The 24,474-nt window shown below is 34.0% G+C and overlaps 3 protein-coding genes and 1 long non-coding RNA gene across 6 annotated transcripts; 2 read left to right on the top strand and 2 right to left on the bottom strand.

The window, feature by feature from the left end:
* Positions 1-4,004: 4,004 nt before the first annotated feature.
* LOC124458459 lies at positions 4,005-6,647 on the top strand. The gene is made up of 2 exons (XR_006953197.1): positions 4,005-4,566; positions 6,510-6,647. It is a non-coding gene; the product is annotated as an uncharacterized LOC124458459 (long non-coding RNA).
* Positions 6,648-7,596: 949 nt separating this feature from the next.
* On the bottom strand, positions 7,597-8,884 carry LOC124458455 (pre-mRNA-processing factor 17-like). Of its 2 annotated transcripts, none has more exons than XM_047008477.1 (4): positions 8,694-8,884; positions 8,522-8,603; positions 8,312-8,441; positions 7,597-7,682 (listed from the first exon to the last, which is right to left on the bottom strand). In XM_047008477.1, the coding sequence occupies exons 1-4, from the start codon at positions 8,699-8,701 to the stop codon at positions 7,639-7,641; spliced, it is 264 nt and encodes an 87-aa protein (XP_046864433.1). In that variant the 5' UTR covers positions 8,702-8,884; the 3' UTR covers positions 7,597-7,638. The 2 variants fall into 2 exon arrangements, with proteins under 2 accessions (XP_046864433.1, XP_046864432.1); XM_047008476.1 differs by lacking the exon at positions 7,597-7,682 and adding an exon at positions 7,910-8,226.
* Positions 8,885-11,366: 2,482 nt separating this feature from the next.
* On the bottom strand, positions 11,367-12,679 carry LOC124457288. Its single transcript, XM_047007564.1, has 4 exons — positions 12,428-12,679; positions 11,880-12,345; positions 11,583-11,685; positions 11,367-11,446 (listed from the first exon to the last, which is right to left on the bottom strand). The coding sequence occupies exons 1-4, from the start codon at positions 12,433-12,435 to the stop codon at positions 11,367-11,369; spliced, it is 657 nt and encodes a 218-aa protein (XP_046863520.1). The 5' UTR covers positions 12,436-12,679.
* Positions 12,680-12,777: 98 nt separating this feature from the next.
* On the top strand, positions 12,778-20,642 carry LOC124458527. Of its 2 annotated transcripts, none has more exons than XM_047008518.1 (5): positions 12,778-12,922; positions 19,022-19,113; positions 19,239-19,321; positions 19,911-19,998; positions 20,162-20,642. In XM_047008518.1, exons 3-5 carry the CDS (start codon positions 19,314-19,316, stop codon positions 20,471-20,473), a joined length of 408 nt encoding a protein of 135 aa, XP_046864474.1. In that variant the 5' UTR covers positions 12,778-12,922; positions 19,022-19,113; positions 19,239-19,313; the 3' UTR covers positions 20,474-20,642. The 2 variants fall into 2 exon arrangements, 1 of the variants encoding a protein (XP_046864474.1); XR_006953250.1 differs by lacking the exon at positions 12,778-12,922 and adding an exon at positions 18,298-18,935 and having other exon boundaries at positions 20,162-20,432.
* Positions 20,643-24,474: the final 3,832 nt, after the last annotated feature.

The following is a 24,474-nucleotide window of genomic DNA, read 5'->3' on the forward strand; positions in this document are numbered from 1 at the left end:
CATTACATTCTCTGCCTTCAAAATTAATGTTTATTTCGTCCTTACAAATTAATCAAAATGTTTTATGAATAACGCGCTAAATTACAGGTGAATTTAAGACACGCTATCAAGACTTCGAATCAGAAAAAGTCAAAGAATCTGTAAGTGGGGAGCTTGCATATCGGAAAATAAGATATATGTCTACTATTTGTTCAAGATGTGAAAAGGGGCAACCATCTGCCCCCGTGGCTCTGGTGCCCCTGGTAAAGTTCGTTTCCAAAAAAATTCTTTGCAGACGTACGCCAGGAAATGACGTTCACCAGAATGCATTAAACATTTAGACAAATCTCAAGGTAAAACGTTTCTCTATTTTTCTTCTGGGCCTTCTTTACTATTTTTTTGTTCTTTTGATATATTTAAACGTCTTACGATGTCAAAGTGTACGTCTATTGGAAATAAATCTAAAATAACAATTTTTATGAAAAGGAAGCTTGAAGCCCCCAAAATTGCCCGTATGACATCGTTTTTTGAAATCAACGCCCCCATATTGAGCAAAAGGTCTACTCAAGTGAACTCCCGCGTTGGGAGACGATAACCTTTCTCTGCCTGGTCTATTTTTCTATACGCAGTCGTTACGTAAGTTTTAAACTTATATAAACTAAAACTTATAAACTAAACTTGCTTCACTTTTCTTGACGACACGGTAGAATGACCATGGAGGCATACAAGTTATGATTTTTTATGAAGGATTTCAATAATTTGTCTAACTTCCACAGAAATGCCTAAATGCAAGACAACTTTAAACACAAATATTCACAGGGTTGTTTTTAGCTACCATCTTCATTAACCACTTTCATATACAACTGAAACTTTACGAACTGATAATATTCAACAAATTTCAGTTGTCCATAAATGGTTAATAAACTATATCCATATTTATCTTAATCCTTTTATAATTCGTAGATGGAGTCAAGAGAAGAAAGGAATAACTGTTACATTCAGAAAATACTTTCAGATGTTGTTACAAAGAAACTTGTTCATCTTTTTATCCAAGAGTGGGACATTAATTACAAAAAATCCCACGGAGTATGGGATAATACAAACGTTAGTGGTCAGAAGTTGTTCAATATTGAAAGATCAAAAAAAATATTTCGTGATGAAAAAATAATGTCAAAACTTAAAGATGGTGACAGCAGTAAATGGGATTGCACGACAATATGTAAAGCAATATTGTTTACCCACTCGATTGGAACAAAAATTGATCCAAAAGTTAAAGCTGCTGTGGAAAAACTTCGTGATGTAAGAAACGATTTCACCCATGTAAATCCAGGAAGAAAATCTGATACCGAATTTGACAAAATGCTTTGTGATATTGAAAAGTCATTTAAAGATCTAGCATTTTCATTCACTGAAATTAATGAAATTAAATGTCAACGAAACACATTTAATTCTTTTCAAAAACTTCCTTGCAAACCAAATCACGATGTCGTTAAACGTACAGAGTTAGTTAATGAAATCACAGCAGATCTCAATAACTTGCGCAGTACTAACAATAATGAACTAACATATTACTATATTTCTGGTAATCCTGGCAGTGGTAAATCTGAATTAGCTAGACAAGTTTGTGAAGAAATGTATAAGTCGTTTGACTGGGAAAATAAAACAACATTTGTGATGACACTCGAAGGAAAAGATATCGACTCTCTTTTGAAAACTTATGCTGAACTTTATCAACGTTTAAACAATAATAAAACTGTCATTGAAAATATCTCAAAAGAAGCAAAAAGCAGCGAAGACAAAATTAAAGATTTTCAATTATTGCTGACACAACAGCTAAAATCTTGGCAAACATGGTGGATTGTTGTAGATAACGTGGTTGAACTTGATAAAATATATCCATTATTACCTCAAGTTGGTGATCATAGCTGGAAAAATGGTCAAATTGTAGTAACTGTCCAAAATACAGATGCTATACCACCAGATGGAAGTCTAAATAAACACATTTCAGTTAGTCATGGTATGAACAATGAAGAATGCCGACAACTTCTATCTTTCTTTTCTGATATTCATAAGAAAGATGAAAAATTTTTAAAGGATTTATCAGACAAATTAGATCGTCAACCTTTGGTATTGGCAAACGCTGCTTACTACGTAGGTAGTGTAAAAAAATCAAATCCGACATTCACGTGGGAGCAATATTTTGATAAGTTGAATAAAGGAGAGCGACAGAACATGGATGGCAAATTACAAAAAATAAACTCAGCTTACTTAGGAATGAAAACTGTTATGTTAGCAGTACAAAAAAATGCCGAAGAATCCATTTTGTTGGAACATGTTTTTAAACTTTTCTCAATAATATCTTTCGATCCCTTACCACAAGATGTTATAATAGCATTTATTAAAAGCATTGATCCACAAATATCTGCAGAAGATGTCTGTCTTCAATTAAAGCATTGTTCTTTATTCCTTCAAACGGAAAACAACGACATCCGCCTGCACAGCGTTGTACACGAAGCCATCATAAATTATTCATCGCAGACCTTTGGCTGTAAACAAAACGAAAATAATTCTAAAAAGTCTGCAGCTGATCTTGCCTGTCAAGTTGCTTGGGCACTAAATCATTTTAAAGACAGAGAAGATGAAATCAAAATAATTCCACATCTAATTAAATTCATAACAAATTCATCATTTCAACATTTCCTAAATAAGTTGATCGATGTAAAATCATCAAAACAAAAACTTGATGAAAGAAATTGGAAATTTGCCAAATATTTTGTAGATGTTTTGAAAAGATTTTGCAACTATAAACTTGCAACTAAAGTACTTTATGAAATAACAGAAATTCAAACTAAAGTGTTAGGTATTGATCATATTCATGTTTCATATTCGTACAACCAGCTGGGTGTATTGCTTTGTAAGAATGGAGAGTATGAAAATGCTAAAGATTTTGTTGAACGAGCGATGAAAATTCAAGCAAAAACATTTGCACCTGACCATGTTAATATTGCGACAACGTACAACAATCTGGGTACGGTTTACAATGATATGGGAGAGTACGAAAAAGCAAAAGATTGTTATGAACGAGCGATGCAAATTCAAACAAAAACATTTCGACCTGACCATGTTAATATTGCGGCAACGTGCAACAATCTGGGTTCGGTTTACATTAATATGGGAGAGTACGAAAAAGCAAAAGATTTTTATGAACGAGCTAAGGAAATTCAAGCAGTAACATTTGGACCTGACCATGTTAATATTGCGACAACGTACAACAATCTGGGTTCGGTTTACTTTAATATGGGAGAGTACGAAAAAGCAAAAGATTTTTATGAACAAGCGATAGAAATTAACACGAAAGCATTTGGACCTGACCATGTTAATATTGCGACAACGTACAACAATCTGGGTTTGGTTTACAATGATATGGGAGAGTACGAAAAAGCAAAAGATTTTTATGAACGAGCGATAGAAATTGAAACGAAAACATTTGGACCTGACTATGTTAATATTGCAACAACGTATAACAATCTGGGTTTCGTTTACAGAGATATGGGAGAGTACGAAATAGCAAAACATTTTTATGAACGAGCGATAGAAATTCAAACGAAAGCATTTGGACCTGACCATGTTAATATTGCGTCAACGTACAACAATCTGGGTTCGGTTTACGATATGATGGGAGAGTACGAAAAAGCAAAAGATTTTTATGAACGAACGATAGAAATTGAAACGAAAACATTTGGACCAGACCATGTTAATATTGCGTCAACGTACAACAATCTGGGTTCGGTTTATTTTAATATGGGAGAGTACGAAAAAGCAAAAGATTTTTATGAACGAACGATAGAAATTCAAACAAAAACATTTGGACCTGACCATGTTAATATTGCGACAACGTACAACAATCTGGGTTTGGTTTACTTTAATATGGGAGAGTACGAAAAAGCAAAAGATTTTTATAAACGAACGATAGAAATTGAAACGAAGACATTTGGACCTGACAATGCTAATATTGCGATAACGTACCACAATCTGGGTTTGGTTTACGATAATATGGGAGAGTACGAAAAAGCAAAAGATTTTCATGAACGAGCGATGAAAATTACATTTGGACCTGACCATGTTAATATTACGAGAAATGAATCACGTTGTAATTTACTGTGATAGGAAAAAGACGAAAAACCAACACAATAAAGTTTATAACGAGTGACAGAACTTGAAAGTGAAGCATTTGACCTCTATATTTATCTTTTATTTGCTAACAGCTAAAAGTCTTTCGTATTTGAGAAACGTTTCACGAGATAAAGGAAGAAAAGACAGTTGTATTTTCAGTTTAGAGCGATAGAATTTCAAACAAAAGTATTTGGACCTGAACATGTACTGCAAAAATATACAACAATCTTCATTTGGTTTTAAACAAACTATAGATATTGAAACTGAAGCATTTGAACTTCTATTTATCTTTTATTTGCTAGAAGATAAAATACTCCTGTTTTTGTGAAAACGTACAAAGAGATAGAAGAAGAGGAAATGAATTTTTACCTCATTTTCAATGAAGAAGAAAATCAATTTCTCTTTTCATTTTAGGTATGTCTTCTTTATACTAAAGATGATTAGAAACAGTTGTATTGTAGATTTCTTTTAACAAAAGTTCAAATAACAACAGTTGTATATTTATAAAAGGTATAAATATATTATTGACAATATTCAAACATTTGTATTTTCAAGTTTTCAACTGTCATTTATTTACTAGAACAGTTTTTATTAAGAAACTTGTATGGAACTATCAAAGTATATTTATGAGTTTAGTTTGCAATATCTAGCTATTCAGAAGTTGTGAAGTTCCTTAAAATGAATGCTGTTGGGTCATTTTCTGGTATAATGAGAGTAAATACTGATCCTACAGCAACCATGATCATGTAACATCTCTTTTTGAAATGCTGAAAAGCCCACAAGATTTGCTTTGCTATATAAGTATGAATACAGTCTTTTCTATATTTATTTCAATTTATTCATATAATTTACAAAATATACTTTCTATTTATGGAAATTGTAGTTGTTTGAAATGGACATGCAGTTATTGTTATTTGATTCAATCATACTTGATTTGGGGACTAACACCTTAATTGTCGTGACAATGTTTGTTTTTTTACTTTGGAGGAAATATTTATTTAATGATTGATTCAATAATACTTTATTATAGTTCAAACTATAAAGGCAATGTAAAGTAAAAGTTATAAATAACCTGAAGAAGAAAAAGCAGGATATCATTGCCATAGAATTGACAAAAGTGAAAATGACACATTTAACTGTCCGACTACCAGATTTACTAATATATAAAAAATCCCAGCAGTGGCGAAGAAAACTTATTAAATATGGGGGGAAGCACAAATTTATATATGCATGTATTAATCTGTTAAAAAAAAGGATTTCAAAGGAACTTAATTTAGCAGAACATGAATATATGAATATGTGCCTCCTACCCAAAATAGAGTCTGCTATGTCATTTATTCCGAGGGCATCTTGAAAATCTCTGGCATTGTGTGTAACAGTTGGTATTTCATTTTGCAAGAAACTTGTTATTATTTTTTTTCCAAAACATAATTTGAATATTAGAGAAATTGTGTACAAACTATAAAAAGTTTATATTAGAAATATATTTCTATTGCAACATCCTCCTTTAAAGTATGTATCCATGTTCAGGAATGAATGACATGACCAGACATTTTTGGCTAATGTCTTTATAAATGATAAGAACAGTAAATGAGTAATTTCTAATGGTGTCTTTACTACTGATATTGACAGTAATGAGTCATTTTCATTGCTATGACATTCATGTCTTGCTTTTGCTTTAGTTTATACTTTACATTGCTTTGAAACTGATTCTCCCAGTTACATAAATGATTTTACTACAAAATCACACTAGAAAATTTTGTAGTTACCTCCGATCCCAAGAAAATCAAATATAAATTAAAAATGAAATTTACTACATTTAAATGTAAGCGAAAAAAGGAACATTGTCACAACAATTAAGGTGTAAATCTCCAACTGTTAGTGGAAAGAAATGTTGAATCAAGTAACCAAACTTTAACCTTCTCTCCACACACAATTCTTTTAAATACAAATTATATTTTACCATTTATCACATTGAACAGAAATTTGTATATTTACACAGCAAAGCCAGTGTTTGGGCTTTTTAGAAAACTTGCTAAGCACTATAAATTTTTCATGTAGATAATGTACATGTTAAGATTTTTCTTAATAAACAACAAAAAGAACCAAACAAACACTCCATTTAAACCTTTGCCTACAGAAATTGAAAATACAACTGTTGCTGGTCAGCTAAAGGAGAAAAAAAACATACCCAAAAGCCAGGGCTAACAAAGCATCTTGTTCATTGAAATGGAGCTACTAATCCATTCCTTTCTGCAAAGACTAAACACAGTTAAAATCCTTTGCTGACAAGCGTTTTGATAGATGTGGCATTGGTGACCACCTGACAATGTAATTTATCTTTATGTATGTTTTAGGTAGTGATGTAGCCAAGAAAAATGGAGCTTTTACTTTAATTATGTGTGTCATCTCATATGTAGTGTAGTGAGTAACGAAAAAGTAATTGAACAACAAAATATTTATTTTCATAGCACTGGTAGACTTGCTATACACTACAACTTGTCATGGTGTTATTAAAGGGCTGAATTCTGATATCTTCCTTTGATTCTTATTTTCTATTTTTCGTAAATTATACACGTATTTAATAAAATATACATTTAAGTTGATTTATCCAAAGGGAAACCCCACGGTCTGGGGATCTAAGTTCTTGATACAGGGTGTTTCAAAAAAAGGTAAACCAACTTTTATTAGCTGATGTGTGTAACTTACTGAATAAATAACTGTAGTTTTTAATATTTATAAAAAGAGTTCTAGGTTCTAGCAATGAAATGCTATGTTGTTTGTTGAGATTTGGAAGGAAAATGAATGAAATGCAAGCGCGTTAAAAAATTTTGGTCAAATTCACACTCTTTCACCTTTGAGCATTTTTCCATCTACATGAAAGGTGCTTCACTTTGATTTTGCTGGTTTGTTGACTGACTATCACATACTTCATGGTGATGTCTCATTTTTCAACCTTGACAATATTTGAAATTATCTGACTTTTACAATTTCCATGATTCAGCAAAAATTGATCCTCAAGGAGCCTTAATTAAACGTAGTTAAATACATAATAAATTAATAACTACGTAGGTATAATATAGAAGCTAAAGTGCATTAAAAATCCCAGTCAAGAAACTTATTTTAATTACATTTATACCTCCTAGCGTGGAGATCAATGATTGTCGCTGAATCATGGAAATTTCAAACTATCGGCTGATTTCAAAGATCACCAGAAAAATAATTGTTTCATTTGAAAAATATCTTTATAAAACTCTTTATTTTGGTAAATGAAATACCTCAGATGGTTTAGCAATAGTTTCTTCATCAACAAACTTGCTCCATGGTGTAATAGGATAACAGAGAGGAAGAAATAGTAGGACAACCTTTCAAAAGTTATAATTATTGTAGTAATCATACCCTTGTATCCATCAATCACACCAGGATCTCCCCTACCATCTCTCTACCTCTTATATCCCACCCGCTGTTTTGTAGCTTCAAACACAGTCAATCCCTTGCTATCCTTTGCTTTCTCAACATCCCCAACAAATCTTAATGGATAACAATTGATATATACATAAAACATTACCAAGCCTATTTACTAATAATTAAGAGCCATGTACTACATTATGTTTTTAAGGTAAGTTCATGACAAAGCACATTCATCATATTCCACTCAAATAAACATTTATCAGCTTGAATCATTTCAAAGTAATTGAGTGATATAATACTTTAACATTATTCTATTTCAGACTTGATGCATTCACTGAGGAACACGTTTGATGTAGGAATGTTTAATACCCTCTACATATTGTGAATTATGTATAAAAAGTTAGTCTGGAAACTAATAAACGATGAAAAAGTTGATTTGTATTGGGTTTTAGTATCAATCTACACTACAATAAATCATCTCCACAATGTAAAACACATAAAATTTTGGAGAGATGTGTGTTCTTGCACTAACATGACTATGGTTGAAGATGTATGCTATATCATAGTTATGCTATAAGCACATTGTAACAATATTATATACATATATTGTAACTAACTTCTCTTCAATGTGAGCTGTGTCATCACTTAGATCTAATGCATAACCTGTGATTTATTAAAAACAAAAAGATCACACATAACTCATTAACAAATACATTTTTTCTCAAACTATGCTTGCTTTTGCTCTTACCGTAACTTGAGAATGTTTTTAGTTGATTATCAAATTGAAATTTACTGATATGAGCTGGCTCAACATAGCCAGACAACATATTTTTATGTGCTCTTTGCTGCTTCGTTTTAAATGGATTTTGTGGTCCAATCTAAAATAGTAGACTTCTTCAAAATCATGATTTTGTCCATGTGCATGTAAATGGTGACAATGATTAAAATATTAACGTACCGAAGCAGAAAAGAGTTCGTCATACTTTGCATTAAATGTAACATCTTTCATTGAAGGATCGATGTGTCTTATCAATTCCTTCCTTTAAAGCATAGCAAATCAATTCATAGATTTAACCTTGGTGTTGGTAGTTGCCTAGTTAGGACTTTGGATAAAAACTATTACACTTTACCTTAGCATCAACAATTGGCGCGCTGTTTAAAAAAACTTAGATTTTAGAGCATCCATATTGACAGTTCTCTCGACTGACTTTTCACCTTCTTTAGATTTATCATTATTACTTCTCTCTTCATCAAAATAATCACTTTGATAAGACACCAATGATTTGGGACTTGCAGCTAAATCGAGAGATCGGAGCACAGAAGTCATATTGAAATTTGTCACGTGAAACGTGAACTGAAAGATAAATATTAAATGTCACCATCGTTACGCGCGCGAATTGTTTTATCGTCTTGTCGTGAAATACGATTTTACCCACTTTAACTTTTTTGTAAAGAAACATCATCGTATGCGCATTGTCAACTTTCTTGTTCTCCTTCCATTGTATTGCTTTATAATAAAGCTAAATATCTTAACGTTTTAAGTTCTTTATTATTCGTGAAAAGCGGTATGTGGAATAACAATACGAAGGTATTGCAAGTTTAATTGCTTCATCACACTAAGCATATGCACATACATTAACTGAATTGCAAACACTACTTTCGCTGCAGAGTAAGTCAGAATACATGAAACTACTTGACAACTGCCGTATTGGCAATATTTTGGAAATAATTGGCAATAATTATAACAATATCAGCAGTGTTGTTATTATAGTATTTTAAATTTATAATAAGCTTCTAAACATAAACATATTCTGACTTACCCCGGAACTTCCACTGCATTGCGCTACTTGCAAATTTTATGCAGTTATTTAGGTTATTTAGTTCAGACCTTTGCAGTGCAATGGGGATGGGGGTGCAAGGCAACATGAATATAGACCCTGACATGACATAGGATTAAAGTCTTCCATTTAAAAATTCCTAATATAGAAGTGGAAACTAGTTTTGTTAATTATATGTACATAATTTATTTGGAGGTTTTGTCTCTCAAAAAAGCTTCAAAAAGGATAGAGCCCGTACTGAGCAAGCTAACTAGAGGTCAGGCTTTTGAGTCTTTGTTGCCAAAGATTGAGAAATGGTTTACCAAAGGTGTAAATTGCAGTACAGATGATGATTCAGTTGTTGATCCTTGCCATGTAACATCTATGCCAAGTATGGACCAGTTGCAACAATGGAGAAAAATAGTTGAGGCATGAAGTACATGCAAAGGAGCATCTGTCAACACATCACAAGGAAGGTTAGATATCAATCTGCAGAAATTTCACACCTTAAAAAGCATACAAGTAGAAGTCGAAGAGGAAATTGCCTGGTTTTCACGACCATTGAAAAACCAGACAGGGTGGTGGAACATCCATCAGCTGCTTCAATCACAGCCTTTCAGAAGCTTTTGTACAGAACCCCATACAGTGAGATTATGAAAGAACGAGGATTGTCATCCAATGAGATGTCCAGGTTATGTGTTGACAGATGGGTGTCAAGTGACCACATATGCTGGTTGACAACAAACCTAAACCAAAAGAAAACAGATACATATTATGTGTACCTCAATGGAACAAAACCACCCACAACAGCCCAACACCATGATAAATATGAATTCATTTCAAAATTCTGTTGTGCCATAAATGTTGGTAAAAAAAGCAATGGCAACACATTCCTTGGAAATGATTTGCACCCCGGAAACCATTGGGTATTTTGCTATACTAATGACAAAAACATTACACATGGGGATTCATTAGGGGAGAGGAGGACACAAGTGCACAGACAATTGTTCGAAAGCGTATCCATTCCAAACATGTAGCAATGTTTGTGGCGTGGTTGTAATGATTATGATGGCTATATCAAGCTATAACTATGCCTTTTTCAAGAGCATGCTATCATTTTCTAAGCCAACCACAAAGAATATTCCATCAATATACCTAAGCAATCCCACACATTACAGGGCATACTTACGGATTGTACTTGGATGTTGGATCTCAGATAATGTTGTTAACCTGGCATATGTATTACCACAGTTTTGGAATACACTACAAAAAGGGATTTTACCAGAAAATGAAAACACAGCAACAACTTGTAAAATTTCCAATAAATAGAGCATCAAGAGACTCAAAGATCACACCATCAGTCTTCAATAAAATGGTGAAGGATAAAATCATGCAATGTATTTGAGTTCAATGATGCAAATGATGCAGTCAAAAAGGTGTTTGAGATAGCATTGCTAATGTTCTTTTCACTAAAATGTCATTGTTAAACAAGAAATACGAATATACTCACTTTGGGACAAGTAGGACAGATATTTCCTTCATCAAGCTCAGGAATAACACAGCTCAACATGTTTAGTTTATGTCTGTAAATTCTGAAAAAAACAATGACACAAAGAAAGCAATTATGCACTCTTAAACAAATGACATAAACAAAATACAGTGCAAGACAGTAATACTTGAGGAAAAATCCTTTCCCATCATAAACTTTAGCATTTTGATTTTCTCCAATTAAATACATCTCTTAAGATGAGATTCTTAGGCTATAAAGATGACTGCAACTTTCCCAGCAATTCATACGTAGTACAGCAGTGCAATAAATCAGTGACCTACATGCAGTTACCTATATTCTTCTAAAGCATCTATAATGACAGGATACATTTTTGGTGTTGCATAAGAAGAGAATATGTGGTTATGATTAAACTCTTCAAATGACTGACAAATGCTTTTATTGATGCCTGGCATTCCATCTGCACAGAATGAATCAATTCAAAAACTCAATTGCAAATGCAATTTTGGTTTTGTAGGTGTTCCACCCCAAAGGCCAAATTGCAGAAGTTGAACAAACTCTGAGAGCATGAGCAAAAGTGTACCTCAACAGTACAAAAGGTGCCTAAAATTGAAAAAGATCCAAAATTATAATTGTGTTGAACCATCCCAGCTAAAATGAAAAAACTTTTGCAGCACATTTTACATATAGCATACCTATAACATCAACAACAGAAACACTTCTTTTGTGATGAGCTGCTTGGCATGAACAATCATACACCAGCATGTTCATGAGTTTATATGGCCATAACATGCCATCCTACAAAACAATGAATAACCACGTAGAAATTGGTTGTAATCAATCCCCTTTCTTGCATTCATAAAAAATATTAGATTAGTGCTTCATAGCATGTTTCACAATGTAAACTCTCATTTTATTTTTGCATTTTTTGTTGCAAGTGTTGAGAGAGTTAACTGTAAACACTTTTATAATATCTAGCTCATAAAGGTTACCTTAAATATTTCAACATGATGACAAATATTTACGGTTGTGTGCAACTTTAACATACAGTTCTCACAATACTTTGCCATTCGACCACAATCGCTGCACCTAAATTTTGCTTCATTATCACAATGAATACACTTCAGATTGCTCCAATTTTTGCCAGCTAACTGAAATGTATTGTTTATAATTGAATGTCGCAAATTTTTCCATGCTTTTTGTTTTCTTTCAACTTTCTGGTAATAAGACGATGATTCTTCACAATCATGGTTAACATCACTTTCAAGATCACTGTTATCTTGTTCCATTTCCAGTTCATGGCCTTCCAATGCACCACAATTATCCGGACTGTTAAAAGAACAGCTTCCTCTATGATCCTCAGCAAACAATTCTGACAAATGCACCTCCTCTCTCTCAACATGGCCATCCTCATCATGATATGTGACAGCTACAGTTGCTTTAAACCTTTTATTGCTCCTACAAAAATTATCATAAAAATCTATAAAATGAAAATAAATGTTGAAAAGTCTAACAGCTATAAGGCCGTTATTTGGTGTACCTTGGCATCTTTTAAAATTACCAGAAAGAAAATCACAAATGAGAAAATATTATCGATATTACCAATGACACAATAACATAAGTTAAACGACCAAAGTACAACGTATTTATCTCCCACGACTACCAGTCGACGTTTTGTACCCGTAATTTACCGGCTTTTAGCCACGTCTCATAAGACGAATGGGTGATTTGTTTGATGTTTGTAACATGTTTGTAAATGTAGATCGTCCAGGTTGGTATAGTCCTGAGAAGGACTGTTTTTGTTGTTGTTGACTGACGTTTCAACAACCTTAGCGGTAGTCATCTTCAGAGTGATTTGCTTGTTGGTAGAACGAAAGGGTTTTTCTTCCGGTATATTGTAGGAGCCTTTTTCCTAGGGTAGGGGTAACATATCTCACGTGACCGGGAACGTAAATCATTTAAATTAATTCCACAAACTCGACTAGAACGCCGCGCAGATATCATGTAGTTCGTTGTGTCTTGAAATCTTTCTGAGGTATGTTGATTTTAAACTTTACCCTTCGTTGTTATATTGTATTTTGATTTTGTGATTTAATGTTTCATGTCCATTTATCGATTATTTTGTTTTTCTGTAAAATATTCTACTTCCGCGTTATGTACACGTATGCAAATGTTTTATAAAGATAAATTTGTTGATTTTGGTGAGATTTGGAACTAGCTCGAATCAAGTTTGGAAAATTAACTTGTTAACTTTCATATATCTTTATAGAATAATAAAAAGAAATAAATTTCTACTATATAATAGTAATGTTCTACATCGATACACATCATGTGCATGGTCACGAGTTAGTAGAGGAAATAAGATATTCATGGATAATTTCGTAAAAGCACTATTGCTAATGCGCATTTAATAAACAGGCATTCTGGAATTCCGCGGGAAAGAAAACGAGAATTCCGTGGAATTTTTGAAATCAGTTCCGCGGCTATAAATCCAAATTTCGCGACCAAAATAACAAATTCTGCGGGATATAATAAAACAAACAAAACTATTCTTTATCAAATTGCTAGTGTGTAAAACTGGTCTATTTTTAAACAGTGCCATGTGATAAAATTTACATTACTTATACGTAACTATGTTTAACCGTAACGAGCACCAAAAGTTGTAAATGAAGCACTAAAAGTGATAATGCCCCCTACTGTCTGTAACAGGGCATTTTAACATTTCTACAATATCAACAATATTAATCCAGCTCTCGTCGTCGATTTCCGGCCAAATAAAATAGAATGCGTTGCCAGAAGCCTTTACCTCCTTCAAAAAACGAACCTCGATTTCTTCTAGTTCTTGGTCTATATTCAGTATAATCCCACAGAATCTTTGAACCGCTAGCTCTTGATGATGTAAACCTTACACGAACATACATTCCGATTGTAATATTGGAAAGTTTAATTGGCCCAATGCCCTGTTCATCTCTGCTTGCACCAGACGAAATTTCCTTTATTTTGTCCATACTAGTGCTCTTATGTTCACTTCTTTTCTCTTTGCTGGTACCTACATTGAGATTCTTCAACTTTCTCTTGTTGCTGATTTTTTGTTTTGACTTATTCTGAATACCACTTCCGGCATTGCAAAGTTTACAGTTATGAAGTACACTACTTGATGTTTCCTGAATGGAACAACAGGATGGAAAGGTGCAAATAACTCTTCTGCATTCACTGCATTGGTGTCCATATGAGACCTCTTTCTGACAAAGAACAATATTTCAATTCATCACCTGACTTCTGTTTTAGAGCGTTTTTAAGAGACATGCGTTTTGTTGCACCGCTGGAACTAGAAGCAATGGATTGGGGTGTATCTTTCTTTTGAGAACTGACTGACTTAATCTGCAAACTTTCATTGCCAGAACTGGAAGCAATGTTATGGGCGGTACCTTTGTCTTGATAACTATTGGGGCTTGTCGATTTTGTGGCAAGGTGCCGAGAAACTTTCTTGACATGTCTTTGTTGAGGACTTTCATTTTCCTCTTTAATGGAATTTTTCACCCTCAAATTCCAGTTAAGGAAATGTAATGCTTTGAGAGTTTGCTCATTTAAATTCCTTCTCTTCTGATCAAGAATGGAATTATATGTGCTGAATGTCCTTTCAACATCGTATGATCCCAATGTTCCAGTGCAATAGTGGGAGGCAAGCTTGTAAAGTTCTGGAAGTTCTTCTGCATGGGATTTCCAAAACAGCTTCAGGTCTACCTTACCTTGTGGACTTTCTGATACAGCAGCAGGTCCGAATATATCAACATACTTATGCCATTCTTCATCGGAGACACTTTCTTTGAATCTAGGAATATTGGTGTATGAACTGTGTAGCTTTGATGAAGAGACTATGTTGCGTGGTTCAAGTACTTTGATTTCCTTCAAAAATTCTGATGCTGGTTGTCCTCCATTAACAATATACTTCTCGAGTTTTGCTTCTGCTTGCTTGAAAACACTTACAAACTGTTTCTTCAAATCATCCTGGTGATCTATCTCCAAATCATTAAACGATTTTGAAAGATCATTAGAATCCACTGTAATATTTTGCCTTAAGTAGTCCAGTAGCTGATTCATTTTTACATAGGACTGAGTAATGTGAGGAATCTTCATTTGAAAGTAATCAAGATATATAAGCAAAGATGGTGCTTTCATCTTAATGAAGTCAAACTGAGCTTTCAGTTTCAATAAGTATGTCTCATCTTCGTATATTTCTCCCAATCTTATCAAAGAATTGGATGGTTGATCCGAGACCTCAAGCTCTGCTGATATGAAGCTCCTATAGTGCAAAAAACGGTCTGCGTGATATAGCACAGAGTCTAACCAAGCACTCCAGCTTTTGTTGTTGGGTTAGGAGGCATACAGACAGACTCCTCTTCAGTAGAGACTTTTTCAAAAGTTTAGAAACCTACTTTTCTGCCACTTGGAATGTAAAACAAATTTCTGAAACATTTAACAAACTCAGTTATTTCAGAAAAATTTTCTTGAAGTCTGAAACAACGAGATTAACAATGTGACTATGGCAAGTAATGTGCACACAATTTGGAAAAATAACCGAAAGTGTGGACGAAAATGCTTTCTTCATGTATGCCACGTTATCAGAATTAAAATGAGCACATTATCAAAGAAATATCATACTCATTTACGACTTTGAGCACTGTCTGGGACACTGTCACATTGTTGGTGCTGGTCAAAAAATGTGTATCCAGTAAATAAGCGCAAGTATTGCCATGAGGAGATAGTTCATCAAAATCAAGAATAACAGCCAGGACATCCATTACATAGCGTCCCTCGTCATCGCTCAGCTCATCAGTCAATATAGCGACTTTTTTACCGTTAAATTTTTGCTTCAATTCCTCTTTCTCTACAACATATACATCAAGAAGATACTCATCTCGCAGTTGAGAGGATCCAGGAATAGCACCGCCATTTTTTTACCCTTGTGGTCAAGAACTCTCTTAGATATGCGTTATCAGATTTTAATAGCGGAATATTCGCCGCAGTGCATGCATACATATATCCATTCTTGACAAACCTTGATTTTCTCTGCCTTTGCATTGTTAGATAATTTCAGTGCTGTTTTGACAGACTGCTGCTTTCCAAAAGAGTTTGCCTTGGCATGACCCTTTGATTTTAGGTGATCATCGACGGTGAATTTCCTTACATGATCAACTACGACATTGCACTTTGAACAGAACAACAGACCATCATCCACGTGAAAAGTTCCTGACGGATATTTACTTGCTCGTTGTCTTGCATCTACATTCACAGAAAGGTGTGACTTTGTCTTTGGATGAGGAACTTGGGACAATTTCTGTACAACAAATTTATCCATCCGCAAAGCTTACATTGAATGATCTTCGCTCGTAAAAACTGCCGCCATTTTTTCCTCGTATTTAATTTAAATAAACTACGTGAACGGAAGTGAAACGGAACGGAAGTACTTCCATTTTGTTTAAAATTTTACAGACGTAGCAACTAGCAAAGGCAACGCACTAGTGTTGTTTCGCTCCAGACTTCATTTAGAACACCATATAATTCGTAAGTTCAGGGAATATTTTTGAAAACAACGTGTAAAAATTAAAATTCCGCGATATTCCGCGAATTTTGATCGATTCTGCGAAATCGCGGCACCGCGCAATTCCAGAATGTCTGAATATACATGACAAGTTTTTTTAAAATAGATATGTTTCGACATCTCATAATGCCATCTTCAGTATGAGTGAAATAATAAGTGATACAGGGTTTATGTAAAAGTAATATGATACATAAATTACAACAATAAAAAGAAAATAAAATAAATTAATGGGGAGCGTCCGAGCGTATTATAAAATAAATATTATATTGAATTTAAAAACTTGAACATTGAAGTCAGGGTTAGTTTTGTTAATGTGGAGTGCCGCTTTGATTTTAAGGGTGAATGAGGTGTCGGCAGTGTCGATGATTTTGAAGCAAGAGGGTGAATAGTTGGTTTTACATGAGTGAGATTTAAGAAGGTGTCGGTAGATATGAGAGTTTTTGTCTGTTGTTGTGGTATATTCCCTGATTCTGGTGGGTAAATGGCGTGAAGTTTTGCCAATGTATCGGGAATTACATCCCGCGCAATTAAATTTATATACCACCATAGATTTAATTGAATCAAGGATTGGGTCTTTGAATGAGAAAAGGTTTTTGATTTTGAACGATGTGAAAATTAGTCGAATGTCAATATGTGTACAGAAGCGTTTTATAATGTTTGTAAGTCTGCGTTGTTTGTTTCGTGAGTAAAGTCCGATGTGTAGTTTAAAGTATAGAGTTGTTATTTTGGAATTTTCATTTGTGTTGGTTGTGATCGTCGTGTCAGGAGTTTCGGTGTCTAGTTTGAGGTTGTTGCTTTGTTTGTTGTCGAGATATCGTTTTACGGTTCTGTTAATAAAGTGAAGTGGGAAAGAGTTTCGTAAAAGAGTGGATGTGATGTTTTTTATGTCTCGTTGAAAGCCATTGTTGGTATTGTTATCTTTGTATGCTTTGTCGATTAGAGTGCGTATAAGTCCGGTTTTGTATGAAAGTGGTGTGAAACCACTATTCACCCTCTTGCTTCGAAATCATCGACACTGCCGACACCTCATTCATCCTTAAAATCAAAGAAGCACTCCACATTAATAAAACTAACCCTAACCTCAATACTCAAGTTTTTAAATTCAATACGATATTTAGTTTATAATACGCTCGGACGCTCCCCATTAATTTATCTTATTTCCTTTTATTGTTGTAATTTCTGTATCATATTATTTTTATATAAACCTTGTATCACCTATTATTTCACTCATACTGAAGATGGCATCATGAGATGTCGAAACATGTCTATTTTCAAAAAAGTTGTCGTTTAAATTAAATATGTATTGCACTGTTATTTTTGAGGTGTTGAACTAGCACTTTCTCTAGTGCTAAACTGACACCCACCGGTGGTGTTAAATAAAAGGTGTTATTATAACACCAATATTGGTGTTGATTTAACAACATATGACCTTAAACATATTGTAGCGTGTTAAATTTACACCTCAACACTTTAACACCTAATTAATAGTGCTGAAATAGCACCTTGTTCTGCCACAAAGGTGCTAAAGTAACACTGTTTTTTGGTGTTAAGTGGTTGGTGTTAAATTAACACCATGAGCAAGAGTTACAATAATTTATAAAGGGCGTTATTTCTGCACCACTCTCCTTGTAAAATCATGGGTGTCAAAATAACACTTATTTTAACGGTTTTTTTAACTTATTTTTATACTTATATCAAACTGCAGCTGTTTTCGTTCTGACATGGATAACAGAACAGTTGACTTATGCGTTCATTAAACAGCTTAAAAACTTCGTAAAAAATAGCGGCAATACATATGTTATATTAAACAGAGCTGGATTAAGCATGGATTTTTCAATTTTAAACATGGCTGCGTTTTTAAGGCAGCTAGTTATACCAGACTTTAAAAGGTTAATGCTTGTTTGAGTAACCTTCGTAGCATTCTCAACGAAGGAATCAACAACAGTTTGAGGTACACGTCCTCTTTCTTTGAAATTTAACAAACATAAAGTATTCGCTCTAGTCCTCTAGATAAATTGTCCTGGTCAGCCATAATGTAAAACCCTTTTTCCTGTTCAGGGTCTGTATTGTCAATCTCATGATTTTGATTAGCATCGTCGTTTCCCCTATCAGTATTCAACTCTGCGCTGCTCTTCGTATTGCGCAAGATGTTATGTTTTCGAATAAGGCAATTTCTCAATGATAAAAATTTCTTAAACGTCCTGGCACAACCATCGATGCCACAAACAACATGAAAATTTGGTTCATCACGATGAACACGGCCAATATGTGTTATTAGTAATTGAAGAGAATCTGAAACGAATTCTAGGCAAATATTACATCGATATAGACGCTCCATGACATAATTCACTTCAAGAATACAATTCACTTCTGAAGAGAGTGCCGGCTCAACTCTGTTACCATATATGGTGTGAAATGTGATATTAGCGACTATATGCAAAACGCGGTAAGATGCTTATAGCCTACTGTCACTGTCACACTGTCTCATATTTCATTTCATGATTTTCATCGTGATTTCATCTGTTTGTGCAGCGTTGTCAACTAAACGTAAAAGTCAATATTACCAGGCTAAAAGAGCCATTGGATTTAAGTTATTTGGTTTCGACGATCTCCCTTTTAAAAAGGTAAATACAAAGCTTTTTTGAATGTATTTTCTTATGAAATTTCTTGTGACACATACTTCTCCTCGTGCTTATATTTCATGTAGAAATTTTTGTATTTGTGTTTTACAAATTTGTATGCGTTTAAGGTCGGATGGATTCCACGTTGCTTGATAATCTTAAGAAGGCAGGGGTAAAGGACAGTGTAATTTCTATTCTTGAAGATGAAGAGGTATGTGTATAAAATTAATTTTGTTATGAGTGCGTGAATTTTTGCGTGTCGACGTTGTGACTAGACGACTTTTTGTTGCTTTTGTTAACACTGCTTGGTAAATATGGATTCCATACCGAAAAAACAATACTTGAATTTAGTGGGGAAAATTATTGAGGGAAATAAAGTGTAAAGATAAAAAATGACTTGGTAATCTAAGACGTCAAGCATTATGGGTGAAAATTCAACTGCCGTGGCTCCAAACTACAGTAGACTATGAAGTAAAAATACCAAATCATTATTATTGCAGCATGCTAAGTTGATGTTCGAATAAATTACTTCATTTTTTTTTACTCCGGTCCGCGGAATCCTGGCAAATGTTAAAGCCAAAAATATAGCAGAAAACGTAAACATGGATGAAAGGGACGAAAGTGTTACGCATGAAATTCAAGATTACATTATGGCACAACGGCCATAACCGCGTGACAAAAAATAAATACGTTATTTACCGTTTATATTTCGGTCCGAATAGAAAAATAGTTCCACTTAAATCAACAATAGCAAAATGCGTATATTGTAAATATTAATCAGTTGGTTGTATATTTTGCAGATATAAAGAGTGCAGTTACAGCATTGATATTCAGGTTGTGTTGAATGAAAAATCCACGGCCAATTGCTTAGTTTTCAAGATCTGCTGCGTAAGTAATAGACACCGAAACTATATAGAAACTGCACGGATAAAATTTTATGACTGCTTTAATATAAAATATAATTATATTACTGCCATGACATGACAATATTGTGTCTCACTTTCAATGACCTAATAATTCTAATTGTGTTTATGTTTATGCTGTTGTTTAGGAAGATGACTCTTTTGATGATGAAATAGCAAACACCACCTACCCACGACTAATTGGAACCGGAGAATTATGGAGTCTGGACCCCCTTGTAATTGCTACCGAAGGGCAAATTTTTTTAAATCTGTCAAAAAAAAATATAGAAATTTCATTGTCTACAGTACTACTTCTAGGTACATTTTATGTACTGAATATGGAATATACACCAAAGGCCTGTAACATTTATGCCCTTTTGGAAGCAGTTTTGATGGGCAAGCCCGCAAATGCAAAGAAAAGGGTTTCAGTTCAGAAATTTGTGAAAAGTTTGGGGCTTTAGAGATTATAATATAGTAGTATTTCTAAGATGTTTTATATATTTAATTATATATATACATTCAACTTTACTTGTTTCATATATTGACTTGTTGCCATATATAGTATGTTTTATGTTTTGTATATATTTATATGTGTGAATACATGCATATAAATCATTTCATTTTTTTAAATATATTTATTGCTCAGCATTTTTGTGTCGCGTGTTTAACTGGCCTTACATAAAACAATAAGAAAAGGGGTTACAACATAACACCGAATTTAAGTGTCCTTTTGACACCGGACGTTGAGGGCTAAATCAGCACTTTAACAAGTGCTATAATAACACCAAGAATAGGTGCTATTTTAGCACCAAACTCGGTGTTAATTTAACACCAGTAAGAAAATAACACCCGAAATGGTGTTATTCTGTACCTTTTAATTTAACACCACTTTTTAGTGTTAAATTAACACCTTAAAATTTACAGTGTGGCAATAGTGCTTTTACGAAATTATGGAAAAATTCGATTTCCGCTCGGCAAGACTCTCGCTACTATTTTACGAAATGCTGCCCTACTTTTACGGTGTATACCCATTCCCCCACTATGTCTCTATTTGTTGGGGGTGGAACAAGCTCAAGTGTATCATTGTCAATTAACGCTTTCATTTCATCATTCATGGCTTTTTGCCATTTTACTTTTTGATTGGAGCTTATTGCTTGGGAACAGGTCGTTGGGATGTTAGATACTCTATAGCAATAATCTACGGTATATGAGACAGTATCCTCCCCTGAAACTTCTTCTGTCATATACTCGTCAAGTTATTTAGGCTTACTACTTATCCTAGTGGGGTATCTTGATTCTCTAGATGTCTCTGGAGTACTAATGTCTTCGTTAGTTGTTTTGGGGTTTCTTTTATGCAATTTTGCTATTTGAGGTGCAAGTTCTTCATCATCTATCATGTCTAGTTTTGTTTTCCCTAAGAATCGATTTGAATTTCTCGTTTGCAAATTCAGTGTCGTTATCACTTCTTATGCGCTTCACATTTCCGTAAGGTGCAACATCTGCTAAAAACTGTTTTAATGTCTGTGGTGTATCGCTTTTATACTTAAGAAAATAGACCATATTCAATCCTGAATAATCGTCCACAAACGGCAATGTATATCTAAACCCTTCTCTTCCTTTCGGATCAATAGGACCTGCAAGATCCGTGTGAATAAACTCAAGAGGACCCCTCGTCTTTTTATTTTCCAGCTATTTTTCGTCTTACACATTTTACCTTGCGTACAAACCTCACACTCAACTTCCCTCAAGTCTGTGATTTTCATCCCCTTAACCACCTTTTCTAGTTTCCTAACATCCTTGCAGTTGCAGTGACCTAGAACCTTGTACCACTCCATGTAAAGAGAACATGAATTTTTATTCGAAGATGATGTGCTATTTCTGTAGTAAAGTTTGCCTTTTTGTCTTATTCCAAACATTGAGCCATCAGGTCACTGTACATACTTATTGTGTTTATCTAATTTGACTTTTGCCTTCTTTTCTACAGCAGCATTTACTGAGAATATATTTTGACCGTAAGATGAGACATATAAGGCATTACTTAATAAGACATCCTGCGCATTTCCATGCAAGTCAACTAATTTGACTTCAGCAGTACCTTTACCGACTACTACGTTGGCTTTACTGCCATCTGCTTATTCAATAACATGCGCTTTACTATCAAATTTACTACCAAAATCTATAAATTTTGACTAATGTGGCTTGTAGCTCATGTGTCCACCAGTAGAGTTAAATTCGCTTGATCCTTATCTTTCACGTCTGCTTCAGCGTTCTTTTCTTCATCTTTTGACACGAATAAAAAGGAGTGTTGCCGTTCACTGTCACAGCGCTGCCCGTCTTTAGCTGACTTGGAAGTTTCTTTCGTCTTTCTGCAATCTTTCGTGTCGTGGGTCATGGTCTTGCATATTGAGCGCCATTTGTTCCCCTTCACTTGGCATTGTGAGATTTTGTGTCCCTTTTTCCACAATTAAAACAATTTCCGTCAACTTTAGGTTTCACATACATAACGTTGTAACCTACCTCAGTTTTTAGGGTCAATGGTTTGATATTTTCTTCATGACTTCGTAACGCGTTTTAAATTCTGTAAATGTTATTTGTCTTTCCCTGAACTGTTACGGTAGCAAAGACGTCGTACGTGCTTAGCAGGCCCTTTAAAACCATTGCAATGAGTAGTGCATCACTTATTATCTCTTATTAGGGCGATTTTACTAGCAACGGACTTGGTACAAATTTTCTGCCCCCTCCTCCCCCACTCGCAAAATCCTGGCGACGCCACTACCAAAATGTAGCCACATGCCTAAATGCAGGAAAACTAAAATGTTTAATTGCGTTGTTTTTAGCTGCCATCCTTGATATTCATTTACACGTACAAGTAAAACTGTAACATTACGTAGCTATGTTTGATCTTCAACAATTTTAGTTGTCTATAAACTCTAATTAAAGAACCAATATATTTTGGTATTAATAATTTTATGACCCTTAGATGCAGTCAAGAGAAAAAATTAATAACTCCTACCTGCAAGAAATACTTACAGATGTTGAAAAGAAGCTTGTTGATTTTTTTATCCAAGAATGGAACCATCATTACAAAGAATCTCTCGGAGAATGGGAAAATACAAACGTCAGTGGTATGAAGTTGTTCAATATTGAAAAAACAAAAAAGAAACCTCCTGACAAACATATTCTGTCAAAATTTCAAGATGGCGACACCAGTAAGTGGGATTGTACAACACTGTTTGCAGCAATATTGTTTTCCAACTCAGTTGGAACAAAACTTGACCCAAAATCTAAGGCTGCTGTGGATAAACTTCGTGTTATCAGAAACAACTTCATCCATGAAAATAAAGGAAACGTTGCTGATGACGAATTTCAAACAATGCTTTGTGATATTGAAAAGTCATTTAAAGATCTAGCATTTTCATTCACTGAACTTAATGAAATAAAAAGTGAACGAAACAAATTTAATTCTTTTCAAGTACTTCCTTGCAAAGCAAATCACGATGTGGTTAAACGTACAGAGTTACTTAATCAAATCACAGCAGATCTCAACAACTTGCGCAGTACTAACAATAATGAACTAACATATTACTATATTTCTGGTAATCCTGGTAGTGGTAAATCTGAATTGGCTAGACAAGTTTGTGAAGAAATGTTGATGTCGGTTGACTGGAAAAAAAATACAACATTTGTAATGACACTAGAAGGAAAAGATAGCGACTCCCTTTTTAAAACTTATGTAGACTTTTCTAAACGATTAAACAATGATAAAACTGTCATTGAAAATATCTCAAAAGAAGCAAAAGCAGCGAAGACAAAATTAAAGATTTTCAATTATTGCTGACACAACAACTGAAATCATGGCAAACATGGTGGATTGTCGTAGATAACGTGGTTGAACTTCATAAAATTTATCCATTATTACCTCAAGTTGGTGATCATAATTGGAAAAATGGACAAATTATAGTAACTGTCCAAAATACAGATGCTATACCACCAGATGGAAGTCTAAATAAACACATTTCAGTTAGTCATGGTATGAACAATGAAGAATGTCTAGAACTTCTATCTGTCTTTTCTGATATTCATAATAAAGATGAAAAATTTTAAAGGATTTATCAGACAAATTAGATCGTCAACCGTTGTTCCTGGCAAATGCTGCTTCCTACGTAGGTAGAGTAAAAAGTGTAAATCCGACATTCACGTGGGAGCAATATTTTGATAAGTTGAATGAAGGAGAGCGACAGAACATGGATGGCAATTTTCAAAAAATAAACTCAGCTTACTTAGGAATGAAAACTGTTATGTTAGCAGTACAAAAAAATGCTGAAGAATCCATCTTGTTGAAACATGTTTTTAAACTTTTCTCAATAATATCTTTCGATCCCTTACCACAAGATGTTATAATACAATTTATTAAAACAATTGATCCAAAAATTTCTGCAGAAGATGTCTGTCTTCAATTAAA

The sequence above is a fragment of the Xenia sp. Carnegie-2017 genome, unplaced genomic scaffold (genome assembly GCF_021976095.1).
Source record: "Xenia sp. Carnegie-2017 unplaced genomic scaffold, XeniaSp_v1 HiC_scaffold_6, whole genome shotgun sequence".
Taxonomy (NCBI): domain Eukaryota; kingdom Metazoa; phylum Cnidaria; class Anthozoa; order Malacalcyonacea; family Xeniidae; genus Xenia; species Xenia sp. Carnegie-2017.